The sequence below is a fragment of the Arvicola amphibius genome, chromosome 2, assembly GCF_903992535.2.
Source record: "Arvicola amphibius chromosome 2, mArvAmp1.2, whole genome shotgun sequence".
Taxonomy (NCBI): domain Eukaryota; kingdom Metazoa; phylum Chordata; class Mammalia; order Rodentia; family Cricetidae; genus Arvicola; species Arvicola amphibius.
The window spans coordinates 126496892-126518429 of NC_052048.2; the positions used below are offsets into that span (position 1 = coordinate 126496892).

Consider the following 21538-nt stretch of genomic DNA (forward strand, 5'->3'; position numbering starts at 1 on the left):
AGAAAACGTCATACGCTAATGCTATTTGCTGCTGATTTTGAAGCAATGAGACAGGTCAGGATGTGAGTCAGCAGCTGAGCGCTTTTCCTAGTAAATGCATGGCTCTACGTCAAATCACCAATGCGACAGAAATAAATAGAAAAATAAGCCTCACAATGTGAGGTTTTAGAGAGGCGTTTTGGGAGTCACTATATATAATCTGACTTACTTTAGGGATGAGAAAAAGCGGGTCCCCACAATCCTAAATGGCATGCCCTGTGGACTCTCTGGACAGCAACAGAACCAAGACTCCAGTTCACTTGCTGGACTATCAGTCAGTTCAGTACACTCCTGACCCTCTAAGCACTATGTGCCACTTGGCACACAATAGCTAAATCCTCCTTAAAATGTTCCCAAGTACCCCAATCATAGCCAGGAAAATGGCAATACCCTATTCAATCATATCCTATTATTTTTCCAAGTGCAGATAATCAATAACGCTGTTTCAGCCTCATTTAGAGTTTCCACAATGGAACAGACTAACCAATGCACCAGGAAGGGCTTCAGGCTGCCCTTCGTATTTTGTCTTGACGAAAATCGTGTGAAACAGCATGCCTTTCCTGCATGCCTCAGACACATACTCCCAAGACTAAACAGCAATATTCCATAAAAAGACCAGATCTAGCCAGTGTTATTATCTGTCTGACATTTCAGTTTTGCTTCTGAGTAACTCAGAAAGTAACGTGGGTGTCTGGATTATTTGAGTACACATGGCAAGCCATAATTGGTCAAAAAATAATAAAAGACCTTTTTTTGAGTGACAAAAATACTGTACTGCATGATGGCATGGCACTATGACAGCTTTCAGGAGACCGCAATACTTTCTCCGCTTACAAAAATGCAGAAAAGAAACAGAATTTTCAAAGACGCAAAAAAAAAAAAATCCCATTTATGCAGTCAGTAACTACTAGTTTATATTTAAAGTTTCTGTGGGCTGACAGCAATCCACTAGTCTCTCTTGTGCAAATTCATCTTATACATCAATCTATAATTCTGTCCTGTGATACAGAGTAGATACGTGGCAGAAGAAACAAGGCCACAACCCTTCCTAGACCAAGGTCCAGATTTTGACAGTTTTTCGAGAAAAAGAATTAGGGCTATCATTATTTATGATGTGAAAACTATTAATTTTATTACAACGTTCCAGGTTACAGGAGTCAAATCGAATGCAAATCCAATTTATCAACAAGCTGTTAAAACCCGTAGCTAAGCAATGCAAGTCAGACACTCAGGTCTCACCTAGAAACTTGCCCTTGTCTGATCTACTCTGTACCTACCCATCACTGCACAGCTGGGGAGATGCTAAGTCACAAGGGGAAATATTCTAGTTGCCATTTCCCCCCAAGAAGCCAAAAACTCAGGCTGAAAAAAAAAGAATATTTCAAAAAGCAACTTAAAAGACCTTGTAAAAGCAACACATTCATCTTCAGAGATAGGAGGCTGTTGAAGCAGAGAGAGCTGTGTGAGAAGAAGGATGTCCAAGTGCCATATCCTCAGAGACCGACTGGAGGTAAAGACAGTTAGGGACCACGGAGGAACTCACCCACTCGGAAGTTCGTGGCTGTCAGGGTGTCAGCTGCATGGCCGTTCTCACTAATAAGAGTCGTGGTATTCCCCTTCTGGCAGCTGTTCTGACAGTTACCCTTGGTGCAGGTCACTTTACAGATGCTCGGAGTGAAGACCACCTTGATGCGACCAGTGTGGTTACTCACTAGGAGCAGAGGCAGACAGAAAAAGAACAACAGACACGTCAGCTTAGTAGCCATGAACTTGCCTTGGAAAAATATTCAACCAAAAAAAAAAGAGGAAAAGAAAAAGGCAAGAGAAGGAAAGAGAGAGCCCACAGCCCGACAGGTTTCAGGCAGAGGGAAGCCAGATCTGCTTGCTGCTCTCTATCCAGTTAGTGTCTCTGAAACAGGAGTAGGAAGCTTAACAAACAGAACTCCGGGATGCACTCCAAAACCACATTTGAAGTCGAGTCAGTGGAGTGGGATTACTAACCACAATGCTGCACTTTATTCACGGGCAGACAAAGAGCAACATCCAGGGCAAGGCAGATTAGAGAGCCAACCCCGACAGGCAGATGGAACGCAAAGGGGGTTGGCCCCGCACCTAGTGGTGAATGAACTCCTGTGTCCTCAACTCACATACTTTCCCGTTTCTCTGCTTATGAAGTCACTATTTGCAGCCCGACCCCTGGAAATGTTTGAGGCATGCGGCATGTCTGAAAACATCTGTCTCAAATCTCCTGGCACTCTCAGCTGAAGTGATCACATCCTATGACGCAGCTGTGGGAGCCCATTTCTTTCTCACAACCCATGGGCATCGTTGGTCCATATAAATTCCTACAACCTATATTTTGTTTTTCTAATACAGGAACCATCGAAGAGGAAGTTAGGACCATTCGTGGGGATAGAAGGTTGCCTGTGTAAAAATAGCCTGAGTCTCTCACTATCGCTGTGCACAGACCCCCCTGAAGAAGAAATTCTGTCATTTACAAGGTACTTTCTTAAAAGCCCAAGTCTATAATCTAACAGGCCAGCTGAGGTGGCACCGTGGTGCACAATTGGGCACTGAGCCAAAAATGCACTGTGGTTTTGAATCTTGGCTCAGTTTTCACGTGACTTTGAACATTCCATTTTACCATTTCCCTGAAACATGAAAGAATTGGAACTGATATTTTCTAGCCAATCATAACTTTCAAAGTCTCCATGTGGGGGGCAGCCAACAATGGCCCACAGGCCAAACCTGACCCACTGCTTGGTTTTTTTTTTGACAATAAAGTTTTATTCGAACATGGCTGCACTCAATATCTATGGCTGCCTATTACAACACAACACAATTATACCGAGATTTCATGACCTCAACATGCCTGTTCTTTACAGTAAGATCTCAATCTATACTGTAGACCATTTCTCTGTTTTGACTTCTGTGTGTGCAATATACCTCTATTCGGTCCTTCCTCTTTCCCAGCCCTGAAGCATTAAGTAGAGATGTCGGCAGTAGTTTGTCTTCTGACAACACCTTTATCCTACCACTGTCTTCACAAAATTTCCAAAGGGATCAGGGCCTAGTCCAGTCCCACCCCCGCCCCACCTCTGGACCTCTTTAGCCTGATCAGAATTATATTTTCAGAAAATCGCCCACAAGAAATCGACTGAAATCTGACCTTAGACACCAAATTTGGGCCAGAGAAGCCATTACAATTTCAAAGTTGGAGTAGGACTCCAGAGGCTTTCCTACATAGTCATCTCTCATGCATTGATGGGATTGTAAGTACCCAACATTCCTTCGGGCTTTATCTGAACATCTCATGATAGGGCACGTACCACCATGAATCCCATCCTAAGCACAGGGTGATTTCTAAACTAAAATGTGTTCTTGAAGCAATTTATTAGTCCTGATACAGGTTTTCCTGTCTCACAACCCAAAGCCTCGTCCACATGGTGGCCCTTTAAAGGTTCCAACCCAGCTGCCATGTCATCACAAAGCCTAAGTTAAAAGCGTTAGAAGTCATCAGCTGTGTTGGCCAGCTTCATGTGATTTCTCGGAAGGGAAAAAAACCCTTCAGTTCTTTTCAAATGGCTTCCAAGAAAATCTTTCCTTCCCTAGACGTTCTTAACCCTAGGGGTTGTTTAAACCAAATATCAAGATATATCCTTGTAAACTCAGGAAACTGAGGCAGGAAGATTGTTGCAAATTCAAAGTCAGCTTGTTCTACCTGGTGAGTATCAGGCCAGCTAGGACACATGCCCAGACCTATCCTAATAAAAGAAGGAAGGAGCTAAAGAAAGGAAGAAGTGGGAAAAAGGAAGAAAAGAAGAAAAAGAAAGGAAAGGAAAAGAAAGGAAGGAGGGAGGGAGGGAGGGAGGGAGGGAGGGAGGGAGGGAGGGAGGGAGGGAGGGAAGAAGGGAGGGAAGATGGGAGGGAGAGAGGGAGTGAGGGAAGAAAGAAAGGGAAAGAATGGAGGAAAGGAAGAAAGAAGGAAGGGACAGAGGAAGGGAGGAATGGAAGGAGGGAGGGAGGGAGGAAGGAACAAGGAAGCTGCTGGTTTAATGAATAAATATTTTACTTGCAAACAGGGCTCCCAGCAGACTTCAGAAAGGCGCTGTATGAGACACACTATCAGGACTTAAGGCAGAGGCACCTATCATCTATGGAAGGCTAGACAGTAGCTATTTTTAGGAATGTGGGCCAAAGGACAACATGGGAACATGACACAACCAGAATGCACCTATACCAAGCCATATGGAGGGCTGGGAAGATGTCTCAGTACTCGCTTGCTGTTCTATCCAGAGGGCTGGGTTTGGATCCCAGTACCCATGTGTGGCAGCACACAAAACACCTCTACTTTAGCTCCAAGGGATCTCATGTCCCTGTCTATCCTTCACAGCCACCCCTCCCCTCACACACAGATACAGACGTAGAAATTTTTTTAAAAAGCAGCATGCATGTTGTAAGCTTGGCTGTGTTCCAGTAAAACTTTACTTGAAGAAACAGTTTGCTGCCCACACCTTTACATACTTAGAGGAATATTTTAAATTTTCTAAGCATCTACCTTAAAAATCCAAAAGCATGCAATGGAATACTATCAGCAGCTGAACAAAATTCTTCCAGTTTTTTTTAACAGTAGCACAAACAAATCAACATGGACTCAATGTTGTTAGACCATGCTTACAAATATCTTGAGGATACTTTGTGTGTACAAGCCGGAGAGCAGCGGGGAGGGACACACACAACAGCATCTTCTTCCTTCAGACAGATACAAATTTCTATTTCTTCTGGCTCACAGTACAATAGTGAAACCAAAAGCTCTGTGCCAACTATTCTGTCTACTCTGGCACTCACTCGTAGCATCAGCAACTGCTATGTAGATGCCCAGCTACCTAAATTACACTTGCTTATGTGTACTGAGACATCCAAAGACTTCAGTTAGGCTTCAGTCAGAAGTCTAGCCTCCCTCCAAGCCACAGAAGTCACTTCAAAGGTACCTGAAAGTCTCCCAGCCCTTTATTTTAAAAATTTATATTTCTTTCCCAAAAAAATATTTTTTGGACCTGGAATCATACGGACGTTCAAAAGGCAGAGACAGTTTCATATGACTTAATCCTAATTCTTACAGTGCTCGTGTTGTCTCGGAAGCAAAAGGCACAGCTTTTTATACTTGCCCTTGGATTTTACAAGTATTCTGCTAGAATTTAATTCTGAAGTAGACACCTGAATTCCTAGCGAGCCCTTTTGTCTCATCCCAAAGCATTCAATTCTTCGTGCTGATTAGTTTGAGGTTCCCACACTAAACTCTCCAAAATCAGAACTGGAAAAAATATTATGTTGACACTATCGGGATCTCAGTAAACACTGAGCGGATTCAAAACTGTACATGTCTTTATCCCAGGACCTGAAAACCATTTCTACCTTCCTAAGCAATGATTTTTAAGTTTTAAGGTGCACACAAGTGTGGTCCGCCAGTCAGAGCTTCAAATTCCTCGGACGTGAGGAGTGAAAGACCATGCTGGCCACCATCCAGGACTCCAATAGGATGTCACTAACCATGGTGTGAGCTGCCCCTTAAAGACAGGGGCTTTTGCAGATGAAGTCTTTGTGGAGCAGCTACTACTGAAGGACCCTTGGGTCCTGTCTCTGGTAGCCTTGGAGCTGTCGGACACGGAACACAAGGATGACTGCTAAGACCCTCACGGGACTGGGACTCACAGGTTGCTGGAGGTCATTTCTGTCTACGGCCCAGCTTCATGGCGAGAGAGTGCAAGTCCAAGGCTAACAATGGTCAAAGACCCTGCGGAGACGCATGTCCCGGCTGAAGAGGACTAAGAAATCTGAGAAGCCAAAAGAGGAGCAGTCAGGGGTTAGCAGAGAGCTCGCTGGACAGATTTTCACACTTGTTCTCTCTGAGAGAAAATACGGGTGATTTTAAAAAGATCCTTGTAGGAAAACCAGCCCCAGAAATCTTTAGCAAGCACTTTAAGACCTGGAGTTTTAGAGGCCTTGGCTAAAAGTCGAGATTGCCTGGAGCCATGTAGCACCTCCACAGGGCCTCCTACTCATCAGTCAAAGACACGCAAGAGTCAACATTCTGTCTGCAGCTTCAGCCAGACCCCGCGTGAACTTATACCTCCAAGAAGAGGCTCGGAGCAAACCACAGGCGTTCAGAGTGAATGGCGAGTGCCAGGGTAATAAAGCCAATGCCCTAGATACCCTCCCAAGATTTACATTAAAGCAGAGGGGGGTGGGGCGCCTTTCCTCTGTGCTGCACAATCACTACCCAAAGAGAAAATCTAAAACAGACTCAGCCTAGAAAAGAGGACAGTTGCCATCTTTCAGTCATCGGACCAAGACGTGACCAAGAACCGAGGCAGCCAGAGAAATAAATACAAGTTCAAGCCTCACTTCAGATGTCATGAACAAATACGGTCTCCTCAGCATTCACCCAGAAGGCTGTGACTGCACTTCCGCACTCATCCGCCTTAACCAGCCCGGACCAGCGAGCTCAGGCAACGTCTATCAGAGGCAATGTCTCAGATGCTATTAAAGGAGGCCATGTAAAGAGTCACGTGAGCTGAGTCAACATCCTCTCTTCTCACTGGGAGAGAGATGGAGCCAACAGGTCAGGCTCCCGCTTGCAGTTCACTTGCCCCAAGGCCATGAATTCTTTGAAGGACAAATATTAAGATTAGACCCTGCTTAGCCTCACAGGGCTTCACCGTTCAGCTCCAGATTAACTCTCTCTGGATTATCCCAACAACCGCCCATGTATTCTTCAAACAAGGCGGGAATGACCAATTAATATCAAATCCATTACCCCGCGGTGTAATGCCTAGGACTGGACAAACCTCCAAAAAGAAATATCACTTGAGATTTCCACTGTGAGTTTGGACAAGATCTCCTTGCCACACAGGTTATTAAACTCCAAAGGACAGCTGACCTTTCTCCCCCCTCCCCAATTCTCCCCTTAATAATCACTGGAGGAAACATCATGTTGGCTGTGTATTTCTCTGAGAGCACATGCACACATCTCTACACGGAGCTTATGGAAATTGTCTTATTGAAAGACAAAGAGAGAAGTAGAAAATTATATTCAGCAAAGTAAGAAGTTTCTGGGTTAGGCCTGAGGAGAATGCTTATCTAAAGCAGAGGTGAGGGGCCGGAGTAGTGACTCAGCCGGCAAAGTGCTTGCAAAGGAAACATAAGGGTCTGAGTGCCAGCCCCAGCATCCACAAGAAAGGCTGTGCAGGGCACGGATAAGTGCGCCCTTTGATCTTGTAATCCCGAGGCTGGAGGGACGGAGACAGGAGGATCTCTTGAGCTCACTGGCTGGCCAGCCTAAGCAAATGAGCTAGCTCTAGGCTCCAGTGAGAGATCCTATCTCAAAAAATATATCCAACCGCTCCTGACATCGACCTTGTCCCCCACGCACATATAAACATATGCGAGCATTCGAGCTCATACAAGCACAATGCAGGGGTCAAAAGCATATTGTGTTTTAAAATATAAATGTGAATAGTCCCCTGGAAATGCGTATTTGAGATGTGCATCCGCTAGCAATCCCACCCTCTCATTATGATCTCACTTTACCATCTTACTGAGAAATGAGAATCTAAGGACATACTCATCAAGTGACCTCTGCCTGTAGCTGCCCTGCCTTTTCCTGATGAAGAATGTTAGCCCACCCACAGCCAGCCCCTCCACTAGGCACCAGACCCTGTCCACTCTGCCTCCTCCTCACTAGCACACAGTCATGCCGTATTGTTTTCGTATATACAGAATTCTTTTCTGCTCTATCCTAGATGATGGTCCACTTTTCTTCCCTCCTCATAACAAAACTATTAGGTCCAAAGGGTACCCTATTCCTCCCCCAAAAGGCAAGACAACAGGCTCCGTCCAATATTGAGTCTAGATTTAGCTCAACCTGGACTCCAGGATTTCTGGAGGTTAGATAAAAGCCAGTATTCCTCAGGAACTTGTGAATCTGGTCCCATCTACCAAGAAGAGCCATCTCTCTTACCTCTGGCAAAATGGACAAATGGCCACCTGTGGTGTCTATCCACATAACAAAGCCCATGCTGGCTTCGAGGCTCCCTCAGTACTATAAGTACCTTTATACATTTTAAAGTCCATGATAGCATCCTGATGTGGGAGGGCCTTCTGTTTGAGTTGATTTCATTGGTTAATAAAGAAACTGCCTGGCCCATTTGATTAGCCAGCCTTTAGGTGGGCGGAGTAGACAGAACAGAATGCTGGGAAGGGAAGTTAATAAATCGCCATGCCTCTGCTCTCTGGGTCAGACGGGATGAAGCTCCGGCCCAAGATGGACATACGCTAGAATCTTCCCGGTAAGGCACTACTTCCTGGTGCTACACAGATTATTAGATATGGGTTAATCAAGATGTGAGTAAGAGGCTGGAACTAATGGGCCAGGCAGTGTTTAAATGAATGCAGTTTGTGTGTTGTTATTTCGGGGCATAAGCTAGCCAGGCAGCCAGGAGCAGGGCAGCGGGAATGCAGCCCTCCACTCCCAATCACTACAGCATCCAAGCCCTTCTCACCTCTTTCCCTACCCTAAACTTTCTCCAGCTCACAAGCCTCTCTCTCCCCAGCTACTCATCCTTCTAATGGGACTATTCTCGCTATACTTTCTCTCTCTAATCTACACTTCTTTCTTCTTATCCTCCTCTTCCTTCTGCCCCTGCCCTGCTATGCTCTATTCCTCATCTCTCTTCTGTCTCAGTATCTCCACTGCTCTCTCCTGCTCTCTGCCTTCTCCAGTCCTGCTCACCTGGCCATGCTCCTCTGCTTCCTTTTCTCTGCTCTCTTCTCACTCCCACTGAAAGCCTTAACCATATCCTCTACCCATCATGATGTCACTTTCTTTACTGTACCCCTTGCGAACTAAAGCCATCTCCCAAGTCTCCTACCATTTCCTCTTCAGTTTGCTAAAACCAAGCAGGCATTGCTGGCAACACTTCATTATACCTGCCTTTAGGAAGATTTACCGGGGACTCCACATTGTCAAATCCAGCCAAACCCTCTGCCCTGTCTTGTTCCAACTTCTACAATATATGACACACTGTAACACCTGGGCTTGTGACATAGACTCATTTGACTTCTAAGTTACCATAATCTCTTAAAGTCAGCTCTTTCCTTGCTTTTTCTCCCTTCTAATCCTCATGATTCAGCTCACGGGACTGCCCCAGAGCTCAGTGTGTTTAGCCTTCTCTTCCTTAGACTAAATTCATAGATGACTCTATCCTGCCCTGTTTCATAGACGTACACACCATCTATAGATTTCTGTGGAGTAACATGTAACAGTAATCAATATCACCTTAATCCCATACATATGTGTTTATTCATATTCATATGGGAAACACTTTAAATACAAATGTGCACACATAAACATATGTGAACATGTTTACATAGAAACATGCAAATACTCACACATACCAATCCAACTACATACTCAGCTACATGTTACTAGCAAACAAAACATGGCCAGAATTAAGCTTGCTTCCCTAATTCTAATCTTGTTCTTTTTATCCCCCACCATCTGGCAGCAGTACAATAACTAATTCTGTCTGTTCATTATTTTTCAGAAGCAGCAGCTTCTCCCAGATCCCTGGTAACGTCCCACTGCAATGACCCGCCACTTTGACTAGATGGTTTCAGCTGCTTCCTGTCTGGACTCTGCTTCCACCATCCTCGCAAACAGCTCTCTCTCCTCAAAGCATCCAATGCACCCCTTCTCACGAACGTCACATTACGGCTCTCCTCCCTTCCATGGCTTCCCACTTCAACCAAGAGTAAGCCAAAGGCCTTACCAAGACCCATGGAGCCACCCAAGACTTCCAAGACCACGACGCGGCCCCACCCTCCACTCTAGCTTTCTCACCATTCCTCAAACACCTACACATTTCTGTCTCCAATCTGTGTACTAGTTTCCTCGGCTGGGGTGTGCTTCTATGTATACCCATAGCTGCTTCTCTCACTTTCCTCAAGCCTTCTCCTGTGGCATTACCAGGGGGCCCAACCCAAGATAAAATTGCCATATCACCCCACATTGCCTGATTGCAGTTTGTATTTCGTTTTCTATTTAAGGCAAGTTTCCTTTTATTAACACCTTAAGAATATAACCTGCATGAAAATAAGCATCTCACACCAAGTTCTTAAGTATTAATGGGATAAACAAATGGACCTTACTGACAGGAACTTAATAAATAGTCATATTTATCTCTGGGGAATTACAGGACACACCTGGAAAACCTTTAGCCTTAAAATACACTTTAGCTATATATACACTTGTCTAGAAAAGATTTTAATTACTCGCTCATCAGAGCAAGAAAAAGTAGGAGCCATTATGGCTTACAAATTCAGCAATTACTACAAAACATTTTCCCTAAGTCATTAAAACATTATTAAAATGGCTAATGATTTTTTTAAGTAAAACAATTTTTAAAATTAAATACACCAAAGGAAATGATGGACTAGGCAATAGAAAATAGAATTTCTCAGCACATTTTCAAATGAAAAACAATTTTTGTTAATAAAATTTCACAACATATTATGCAAAAATATCATACTGACACATAACAGAAAGTCCCTTAGATTTCACAGATAAGACCTCAAGTCTGTAAGGCGGCTCAGTTTTCACGTGTTTCTGAATTACTAAGGATTCAATCACTGTTAGCACATCATTGTCCAAATGTGACAACTCTTAGGGAAGCAGTCAGTGACAAAACTGACCCCAATAGACAGAGACACTTTGGTTCTAACTAAGCTCGGAGAGACAGACTAGTCAAAAGCACACGTGAGACGATGCAAGACTTCATCCTGTGTTTCCATGTACGTCAGGTCTAATTTCCTATCCCATGCAGTCTATCTTTGTTTTACTTGAATCAAGAAGCACGGGAGATGGCTCAGCTGGTAAAATACTTGCCAGGCAACAGTAAGGACTTGCGTTTTAATGCGCAGAACCCAAATATAATCCAGTTGGGTATTTTAGCCACCGGTAAACCTGGTACTTGGGAGGGACATACAAGGGGTCCTTAAAGCACCCTGACTAGAGCAGCCAGAGTCTACAAGCTCCAGTGACAGGGAAAGACCCTGCCTCAAAAAAAAAAAAACTGAGCACAATCAAGGAAAATGCCCAAAACCAGGTCTCAGGTCTCCACACACAAGTGCACACACTTGCATTTGCACATGTGCACACACATGCCCACAAATATACATACACACTACATACACATTTACAAATTTACATACACACCACATACACACTCAAACAACAACAACAACAGAAGAATTGCAACTGGGATTGCCTGGACTCAGCACCAATCCTGCCTCAGCAGGCACACTGCTGCTGCAATGGGCTCAGCTAAAAGCAGTTTTTAAATCTTTGTTTTGTACATTTTTGAGAACTCAATACATTTAAAAACACCACATCTTGAGAATGTGGCATTGTTGTGATCGTTTTTTGTAGTTTTACCTCTTTTAATACCATTTTCTCCTTTACAAATAGAAGAAAGAATACTATTTTTATCCCTGGAACCAAATCCAGTATTTCTGAAGGTACAATATATTTTATAGTCAAAAGACTCTTACCCACCAAATAGTTTACTCACTCAGCAGGAGCTGGTCCAGTGTTTCAAGAGGAAAAAAAAAAAAGCAGTCTGCCATAAAATGGAGAACTAGCAAAACACACACTAGTGACTTTTTGACATTTTCATTCTCTGCCCTTTTTTGTAAAATAGTTTTCTTTAACCTCAAAGACGCTGAAGAGAGCCAGTGACCCAAACATACTTCTTCAGTTTAGGAGCAAGGAAAACCCAGCAAAGTTCAGGAGAAATGGACTGTAGTTCAGGGGCAGGCATGATGTCACTTGCTAATCCCCAGTTTGCCCCCACTAACTGGAAGCAGAGACAGGGTGCAGACCTAGATCCTGGTGCCCCTGGGATCACTTTAAATGCTTCTACGGTGTACATTCTGGTACTTCCTCCAGAACTGAAAGGCCCCACCACAGCCCTGATTTTGAATGCCTCCCAGGATCTACCTGTGTGTCCCATACAAAATGGACAGTGGGATAGGAATTTCTGTGACCCAAGAGTTTAAGAAAAAAATGTCTTCCAAAGAAGGTCTTGATTCAGGTAAAAAAAAAAAATAAATAAAAATAAAAATAAAATAAAAAAATAAAAAAAAAAAACAAAGGAAAAGCAAGAGACAGAGGAGCTTAATGCACCCATTTTTCTCAAGCTGGATGGCGAAAGTCCTAGACAATAGATCCGAAATACTCACGGAGAGTTAGGGATGTTTTTGTTTTCTTTTCTTTCTTTTTTGAGGGGTGGGCAGGTAGTAAGAGGCATTCTGGTTCAAGATGTTGGTTTAATAGCTCTCCCAAGGAGGAAAAAAAATTGATGGCATTTTTTTTCCTATGTGAAAAATCTCTACCTCCCTCAATGACCCCAGGTTAGCACCTGAAGCACACACTTCAGACTTAACAGCATAGCCATGGGTACAGAGCAGGCAGAAGGGTAAGCGACAAGATGGTATCACTGCTGTCAGAAAGGAGAAAGCTGAACAAGCAGCATTCACCTGCCTTTTGTCTCTCTACCCACACCATCTGGTCGGTTTGCAGGGGCTCCCTACAGAAATAGTGCTTGGATATGCCCCGGGTGACTCAGATTTTCTGTCCCTTAATTTTGGAATGGAATTAGGTTTTATTTATCTCCACATTTGTTGTTTTTCTAGAAGCAAGCAAGTGGAGACATTTGCCATTGGTCGGTCACTCACCATTCCCTTAAATAGCATCTGTGTGCTTGTATGCGGCGGAGAAAGGCCGACTAAATGGAAGGACAGCAACAAATTCCAAGACTGACTGACCAACAAGCCCCAGGGGAGGCTCTCTGCCTCATGGATCTTAGTTCATCCCCAGTGCTCACTCTGATCATTTGGATTCTCTATGACCTATATAGTGTTTATTACGTATTTCTGACAAAATCAAACTCCTTTAAAATACATTAAGACCTATCCTATGTAGACATGACTGAGTCTCCTCTTCAGCGACACCCACAAGGACAGCAAGGGAATTAGCTAAGCTATAATGCCCCAGAATCTCCACTTGTGCACTTCTTCCTTCATGTATGCTCCATTCCTCTATTTTTTTTTTTAAAAAAAAAGTTTCTTGTTTTTGTTTTTTGGGTTTTTTTGTTTGTTTTTTTGTGCTACCATTCTCCTGAGTCCAGATGAATGGCAGAATCCCCTGTCCTCTTGGTTATGCATGCTTCTGTTTACAGATGCCTCTCTATTCCAACACCTTCCTTTGCCCTCAGTTGCAACCAATGGTGTCTTCCTCTGGCCCTCGCCTATCTATAACTAATGTCCCAGCTGTCAGCTGACTATCTTTGGAGATGAGGAACAGTACGGACGAGGAGAGGAGAGACGTGGCAAGAGAACATGGGGGTGTTAAAAAGGAAGAGCAGTGAAGTCGGTGACAGAAACCAAGGCTTAGGGGCTCACAAGAAGACAGAAGGGGAAAGACAGAGGGGTGACTCTCACACAGTGACTAATGGGTGCAAAGCCATAAAACTTTAAAGGGGCCAAGAATTCTTAAGCTTCTGTTACCTTCATGAAGGGGACTTGGAAATGGCCTGTAATGCCAAAGACGGACAGACATACAGGATGAGCGGAACTACAACACTTGACAAACTTCAGTTATGCATAAAAAGGAAGAGAATGTCAAAAGGCACAGTAGAGGAGCTGGGGAGATGGCTCAGTCAGTCAACTGCTTGCTTTGGAAGCATAAGGTCCTGAGTGCAAGCCCCAGCACCCATATAAAAATAAAGGTGGGTGTGGTGACACACACTTGCAATCCTAGTGCTGTGACAGTGGCAACGGGCAGCCTAGCTCACCTGGTGAGCTCCAGGCCAATGAAAGACTGCGCCTTTAACAAAGAAAACAGCTACATGAACCAACTCCACTGATTTCCCTCTGATGTCCTCATATGTGCTCCCATCGTGCATACGTGCACACAAACACATACATGTGCACTCTCTCTGTGTCTATTTTTCTCTGCCACACATATGTACACACACACACACACACACACACACACACACTACAGAGCAGAGAATGAAGGGCAATCACCTTTAGTTCCTCCATAGGCATCTAAGCCCCTGGTACTACCAGTAGATGTCTTGACACGCCCCTGATGGGCTCCAATTCTTTCACATAAACAACAAAAATCAAGAGGGAACAAAAATTACATGGTATTTGGGTGCATTTTGCTTTAAGAAGCACTAAAGAAGAAGTCAGGACCGTGAGGAGTGCGTTTACCCATTGAGACGGTGGGACAGATCTAACGGGAGACCACCAAGTCCAGTTGGAATGGGACTGATGGAACAGGGGACCAAACCGGACTCTCTGAATGTGGCTGACGGTGGAGGAGGACTGAGAAACCAAGGACAATGGCAATGAACGTGAACTCTACAGCATGGACGGGCTCACTGTGAGCCTTGTCAGTTTGGTTGCTCACCTTCCTGGACTTAGGGGGAGCTGGGAGGACCTTGGACTTAACATAGTGAAGGGAACCCTGATGGCTCTTTGTCTTGGATAGGGGTGGAGTGGGGGTATGGGTGGAAGGGAGGGGAGGGAAGGGGGAGGAGGAGGGAAGGAGATGGAAATCTTTAATAAAAAATGAGGAAAAAGAAAGAAGCACTAAAGAAGCTGAATATCAACATTCTGACAATTGCAATGGCCAAAACAATTATTGTTAAATGGCCCGGACTTAAAGGCAAATCTGCTGAAGCAATTGGTTGTATAGAAAATTAGCATTTTTAGATCTCAGAATTTAGTATTACAGCACTGGGGAGTCCAAGTTTGTAGGATACCAATCATGTCATTTACCTCATTTTGTTTCCACACAAATTTCTCTCTGGTTTAACTTTAAATGACCCCATCCATGGCCCCAACTACTCCCTCAAGGGATTACTGCCAAATTCAATAGGTCTCATCTTAGGAAAACATTCCCATTTCAGAATCATAGTATTAAGTCTCTGGTATCACGTGATTAATAAAATTTTAAGAATTTTTAGCTGCCAATAAAAATTTATGCTGCATAATTACAAATCATTAGTTTTCGAGCTGTTAGCTAATGGTTTTCAGGTTACTCGTTTTCAACTTGCTTACTTTCCCCCTTCATCAAGATAGAGCCGCCTCTCTTATATACTGCAGTGGCTTTAAAATACATAAAAAAAATGTTCGATACTTGTTTCTTCAAGAGGTGAAATCTAAATGGGATACATGGAAGGGATGGCCAGTCGGAAAAGCTCCTACATTTGAATTATTTCTGTTAAACTGAACAGTGCTTCCTAGTAATGCCATATCCGGGTAGGTAATGGGAAATTCCTACAGCTCACAAAATTCATGAACTTTCAAAATGGAATCAAAATTTGACTTCCTATTCCCCTAAAACTTACACAAAGACATAAAATAGCACTTTTTAGAATTACTTTGCTTTTTACCTGATGGATGAGGGTCATCTGTCTATGTGTTATTTTCATTGGTTGATAAAGAAACTGCCTTGGTCCTTTACTAGGACAGAATATTAGGTAGACGGAGTAGACAGAACAGAATTGTGGGAGAAAGAAAGCAGAATCAGGAAGACGCCTCAGGAAGTCGCCATGACTCTCCTCTCCGAGACAGATGCAGGTTAAGATCTCTCCTGGTAAGCTACCACCTTGTAGTGCTACACACATTAATAGAAATGGGTTAAGCAAGATGTGAGAATTAGCCAATAAGAGACTGAAACTAATCGGCCAGGCAGTGTTTAAAAGAATACAGTTTCCATGTAATTATTTTGGGTAAAGCTAGCCAGGTGGCTGGAAGCAGCCCACCGCTCCCATCACAACATTTACCTATTACATTTCTATGAATAACATACTCATTCTAAATAGTCAGATAATGTACTAATGCTATCAGTCTCATAATGAGACTTGGGTTGGTGACAGACCATAGTGGTCTCATCATAGATGATGATGGAACTATAATATAATAATCCCTATTGCTTAGGTGACATTATTAAGAACCTGATTCAACACACTGCTCACACACGTGGTGATGGTGGTTTACACACACCTCCCACGCTGCCACTGGCAAACAAGCAAAAACATAGAGTTGCATGGCTTCTGAGACAGCTCAAAAGGTAAAGGCACCTGAGGTCAAGCCTGAGGATCTAGGTCTGATCCCCAGAACCACATGGTGCAAGAAGAGAACCAACTTCCATAGTGTTCTCTGACTGCCCCGCACATGCCATGGCACCTGCACACTCAGATACAAGAGCGCACACGTGCGTGCACACACACACAGAATCAATAAATAAAGCCAAGTTTAAAAGCATACAACTATATAGAATATACATACTTGGCGATGACAGTAAACTACTATGTTAGTGGTTTGTGTGTTTATTATTCTATACATTTTGTTATTTTTAGAATGTGTTATTATAAAACTGAGTTTCCTGAAATCAGCATGCTGTGTCCCACCAGGAGCAGTCTCACACATCTTGTTTTGACTGAATGTTTTGTTTGCACTAAGAGGTCATGTTGAAGCCTACAAAATGGGAGGGAATCTTTGCCAGCTATTCTTGAGACAAGACCTTAATAGCTAGAATTTGCAAAACAAACCAAAAAAAAAATAAAACAACTGCAAAATCTAAACTCACCCACACAAACACTTGCCAGTTGATAGATGAGCTAGCAAAATAGACAGTCCTCAAAAGATTAAACACAAATAACCAATGGGTGCTCTTAAATGGAGCTCAACATCCCTAACCATCAGGAAACTCAATTAAGACTGCCTTGAGGCCCACATGCTCCCAGTCGGAATGGCTGTCATCAAGAAATCAGACAACAAATGCTGGTGGGAATGTGGGACAGAGGAATGCTGGTTCACTGCCATTGTGAGTACAAACTAATATAGCTATCATGAAAATCAGTAAGGGGAGGTTCCCCAAAAATTAAAAATAGAATGACCATCTATACCAAGCCTTACCATTCTTGGACACACCCAAACAACTCTGTATCCCACCAAAGAGGTACTTGCACCCATGTTCACTACCGTTCTATTCACAATAGCAAGGAACTTGGAACCAGCCTAGATGCCCATCAGTAGATGAATAGATAATGGAAATGTGGTACTCAAATACCATAGAATTTTATTATTCCATAAAAAATGAAATTTTCAGGAAAATAAGCAGATCTGGAAGTCATTATAATGAGTGTAGTAACCCAAATTCAGAAAAACAAAAAAAAAAATCCCATTTTTTCTTATATAAAGATCCTAGTGTATAATCTATTCAACTATATATAGTAATGTGTGGGACATGGGTAAAGCCTGAAAAACTAGAAAGGAGACCGAGAGAGAGTAAGAGATGTTAAGGAATGTGGTGGGGGCAATAGGACATGTGTATCATGAAGGTGGGAAGGAAGGCTGGGAGAGAGGCTGCAAGGTGGGTTACTGGAGCCAAGGGAGTGGGAAAGATGGGGGCAGGGAATCCAACAAAATATATTTCATTTGAAAATGGCATAATGCTGTCTAATATTTTCTATACCAATTTCAAAATGAAATTAAATTATAAACAGAAAGTGATTGTGACAAGTGGAGAACACATGCCACCAAGGTTTATAAGTGTGCCCCATGATGAGTGCCCACCAAGGTTTGTAAGTGTGCCCCGTGATGAGAGCCCACCAGGTTTGTAAGTGTGCCCCGTGATGAGAGCCCACCAGGTTTGTAAGTGTGCCCCGTGATGAGAGCCCACCAGGTTTGTGAGTGTGCCCCGTGATGAGCACCAGCGATAAGCTGACCCAGGGATGTCTCTAAGACATAGGGCACCAAGTAAGTGCATACAAGGAGCTTAGTAAAGTAGCTAACACAGAGAAGGAGCCAAACATGATGGAGAGCCTCTCATGTTTCTAACTAGCCAATCTTCAAAAATCAAAAACACAATTTATCTTAATTTCTGCAGGACTTCTTTTTCCAGATATACTCAGGTGTGGCTTGGAAACTGGGACCTCTGACAAGAAACATGAATCATTTTCTCCACGAAACGTCTTCGAAATAATCCTTTAGACAGAGTTAACTACGCTTTCTGTACTTTATGTACAGGACATGGCAAGGCATGCTTGACGGGTATTTACACAAGTACCACATTATGGTTTCCCAGACCAATAAAGGTGAAAGAATAGGAAGCATAATGGGGTTGCAGGAGGACTTCCTGAAAAGATTCCCCAAGCCACAATCACTGGACCAATAACAACTGGACATTCTCCATCCTATGTGAGCAAGAATCCCATGCCCTAATGGAGGACGCTTCTGTTAGAAATCTATATGGGACTATCCATTGGCGCCTGTGGCCACACAGACATCCCTAGTTAAAACCAGTGGGTCATAAAACAAAACAAAAATACATCAGTGTGGGAAAGGGACCTCTGGGGAGCAGGGGGAGATGATGGGAGTGAGATGCAGTAAAGAGAGAGGCTGGAGGGTGAGAGTCAACAGAACGCACTATATACAAAAACGATATTGTCAAAGAACAAATTTAGTCATTAAAAATCATCCAGATGGGCACTCAAACTCATAAGTCAGGCCAGGGAAGACAATTCTCCAAGTTTTCCATGTGTCTTGGGGAATTTTGAAGCTCACCCATCCTTCCCCCTCTTCCTCTCTTATCTGCCCAGCCATCCCAATCCTTCTTCAAAGGGAGGGGTGTGGACAGGCTTAAGCTATAAAGGGGGTGAAGCAGAGAAGTTGGGTTTGCCCTCACTAGAAGGCAATCGCTTTGGTATCCTGAGCAGCTAGGGCATGCAGCTGTTGGAGACCAGGGAAGAAATAGAATCTGCAGTAGCTGGGGTCTTTCTGTCTATATTGAAGAGAGTACACATTATCTGAGGTGAGAGGGGATTATGATAAAGCTGCGTAGACAATGGGGATGATGAACAATGAGGATGATGAATCCAGAAATGCCCCACCCCAAAAGCCAGATCTCACAAACCTCAGGTTTTAGTTTAGTAAGCATCTCCTCCTGAAAGAAATGCATTCTTAGGCACCCAGCACATGCTGTTCCATCCCCAGGCCTTTGCAAAAACTCCGAACTTTGTTCTTGAACCCAATAGTCATATGGCTGGAAACTTCCCTCTGGTGACTCCAGCTTCCTTTGGTTAGTCTAACTTCCATTCCAGCTACTCTCCATTACAGACCCTTTAAGAAGGCTTCTGTTGAATCTGGTTTAGCCAGTATCACCCTTGCCTGGGAAAGCTCTGACAGACAGCTGGCCAGCCCCACACTGGTTTCCTCTGTCTACGTGTTTTCCAGTCCACTGTGTCCAGAATGTCACCCATAATGGTATTTTTCTACCTACATACAACATGCCTAGCTGTAGCCATATTGTGTAGACTTACTGAGACTAGCAACTGATTTGAAAAGAGTGTTTCTCAACAGTCCTTTTTCTACCCCACTGGCATGGTGAGAGAGAGAGAGAGAGAGAGAGAGAGAGAGAGAGAGAGAGAGAGAGAGAGAGAGAGAGAGAGAGAGAGAGAGAGAGAGAGAGAGAGAGAGAGAGAGAAAACAGAGTCAGCAGACCAGATACCTTTTCCGGGTTCCAGGAAGTGGGGACAGAACATGTGGAGTCTCTTAAAGCCATCATTCAGAGCCACACTCAGTCTCCCCACTTTGCCGGTCAAGCCCTAGTGAAGGGGAGATGTGCAGGAAAGGCCCAGTCGGCCCACAGTAAAGAAGTGGCCAGAGAGGAGAGGAAAGAAAGAATTAGACATAAAAATTATCACCTAGCATTATTATTTATTCTGGGATCAATAAAATGTAAGGAGAGGAGTGAAAAAGGTCAGAGAATCACTCTTTACAAGAGTCCTCTCAGCCCTTCCCCTCTCTGGGAAAACAAACCAATGCCCACCGAAACACATCGTTTTCATTAACTGTCTAGTGACCAAGGGAGCAGGGACTCAGCCTTTAGACCAGTTACTTCTCTAACTGAAGCACAGTAGTATTTTTAATTAATAAATAAAGAAAAAATGTTTGGGAGGAGGGTGAGCCTCTAAAGTAATGCGAGCTCCTCAAAGTGTGGGAGGAAGCGCTCTGGTTTCTGCTGGATCCCCCTCAAGCTGCTGCAATCCTTGGATGCACCTGTAACCATTAGCCTGGTCATTAAACAGCAGCCCAGCTGTTGGATTGGTGTGTTCCTACCCTCATTAGGGGAGAGCACTCAATCCCACACAAGACGCCTGGATGCTAGTGCGGAACCCAACCAGACTCTCTAGCCAGCTCCATAGACCCTGTTCTCTCACCAAAGCTTGCCAAACTCATTGATAGGCTACAAAATTTCTCTTATGTAATTGTGGTGGTGTTCACAAAAGCAACCCTACGTAGAATGTTTTCATTAAACCAAATATAAGAACCAGGGCTGGGGAGATGGCTCAGTGGATAAAAGGGTTTGCCATGCCAGCAATGAGGACCTGAGCTTGAATCCCTAGATCCTGCATACAAGCCAGACATACAACTCAAGCATCTGTAATCCCGGTGCCAGAGAAGATTGCAGTAGGCAAACAAGGTGGAAAGCAGGGACTGACACCCATATATGTACAGTGGCATGTGAACACCTGCATAACGCACATGTGCAAACATGTACGAGTACAGCATGACGCACATGTGCACACATGTACCAGTACACATATACACACAAGGAGAACCTTGTAAGTTTGTAGAAGAGCAAACTTGTAGAGTACACTACTTAGGTTACAAGAAGTTTTTAATAACAGGATACTGCCTGTATGCAGGTAGGATAACCTAAGAAGTTAGAAATTATTTCAAAGTTACAGACACATTTACTTGATACCCACCATAGACAGACAGTTACACACACACACACACACACACACACAATTTGACTCTAGAATAATTTGGAGCCATACCAAGAGTTGAGTTTTTTTCAGTATCTTGAAATTATCCTCAACAATCAGAAATATCTTTTTAATGTCAGTATAATTATGAAAGTGTGGGGCTTTGGAATGAAAAGTTGTCTTTGGCACTGAATACTGACTGTGGAGGAATTTAAAATACATAATCCTTCCTTCTAGAAGGCTTTGCTCATCACTGTTTATATGTTGCTGGATAAGCTTCTTAGAAGCGTTGACAATCAATCCACGTCTACCATTTCCCAGCTATCTCTAACTATGTGTAGCTGACCAAGAGACAGAGAACATTCACACTCACATACCTTCCTGGACAGAGGTGGGATCAAACAACTCTTGCAGAAAAAAAGTCTTACACACCCTCTACCTCAACACCAAGTGCAAGATGGTGCAAGCAAACAGAAAGGAACACCCCATCGTTCTGTGAAACCTGGATGCCTGAGATTAGCTTGACTGAACCCTGTTCACTCACGGGTGAGCCAGTCTATACACATAATCATATTTTACTGTCTGTGCTG

General features: G+C 43.6%; 1 protein-coding gene across 6 annotated transcripts in view; it reads right to left on the reverse strand.

The window, feature by feature from the left end:
* Ltbp1 (latent transforming growth factor beta binding protein 1) overlaps nucleotides 1-21538 on the reverse strand; it is a 384816-nt gene that overhangs the window by 207830 nt on the left and 155448 nt on the right. For 5 of the 6 annotated variants that reach the window (XM_038319232.1, XM_038319231.1, XM_038319234.1 and 2 more), the window contains one exon: nucleotides 1583-1750. The exons of the other annotated variant lie outside the window; for it this stretch is intronic. In XM_038319232.1, coding sequence (XP_038175160.1) covers nucleotides 1583-1750 — 168 coding nt within the window. The remainder of the gene's footprint in view (nucleotides 1-1582; nucleotides 1751-21538) is intronic. 6 annotated transcript variants of the gene reach the window in all.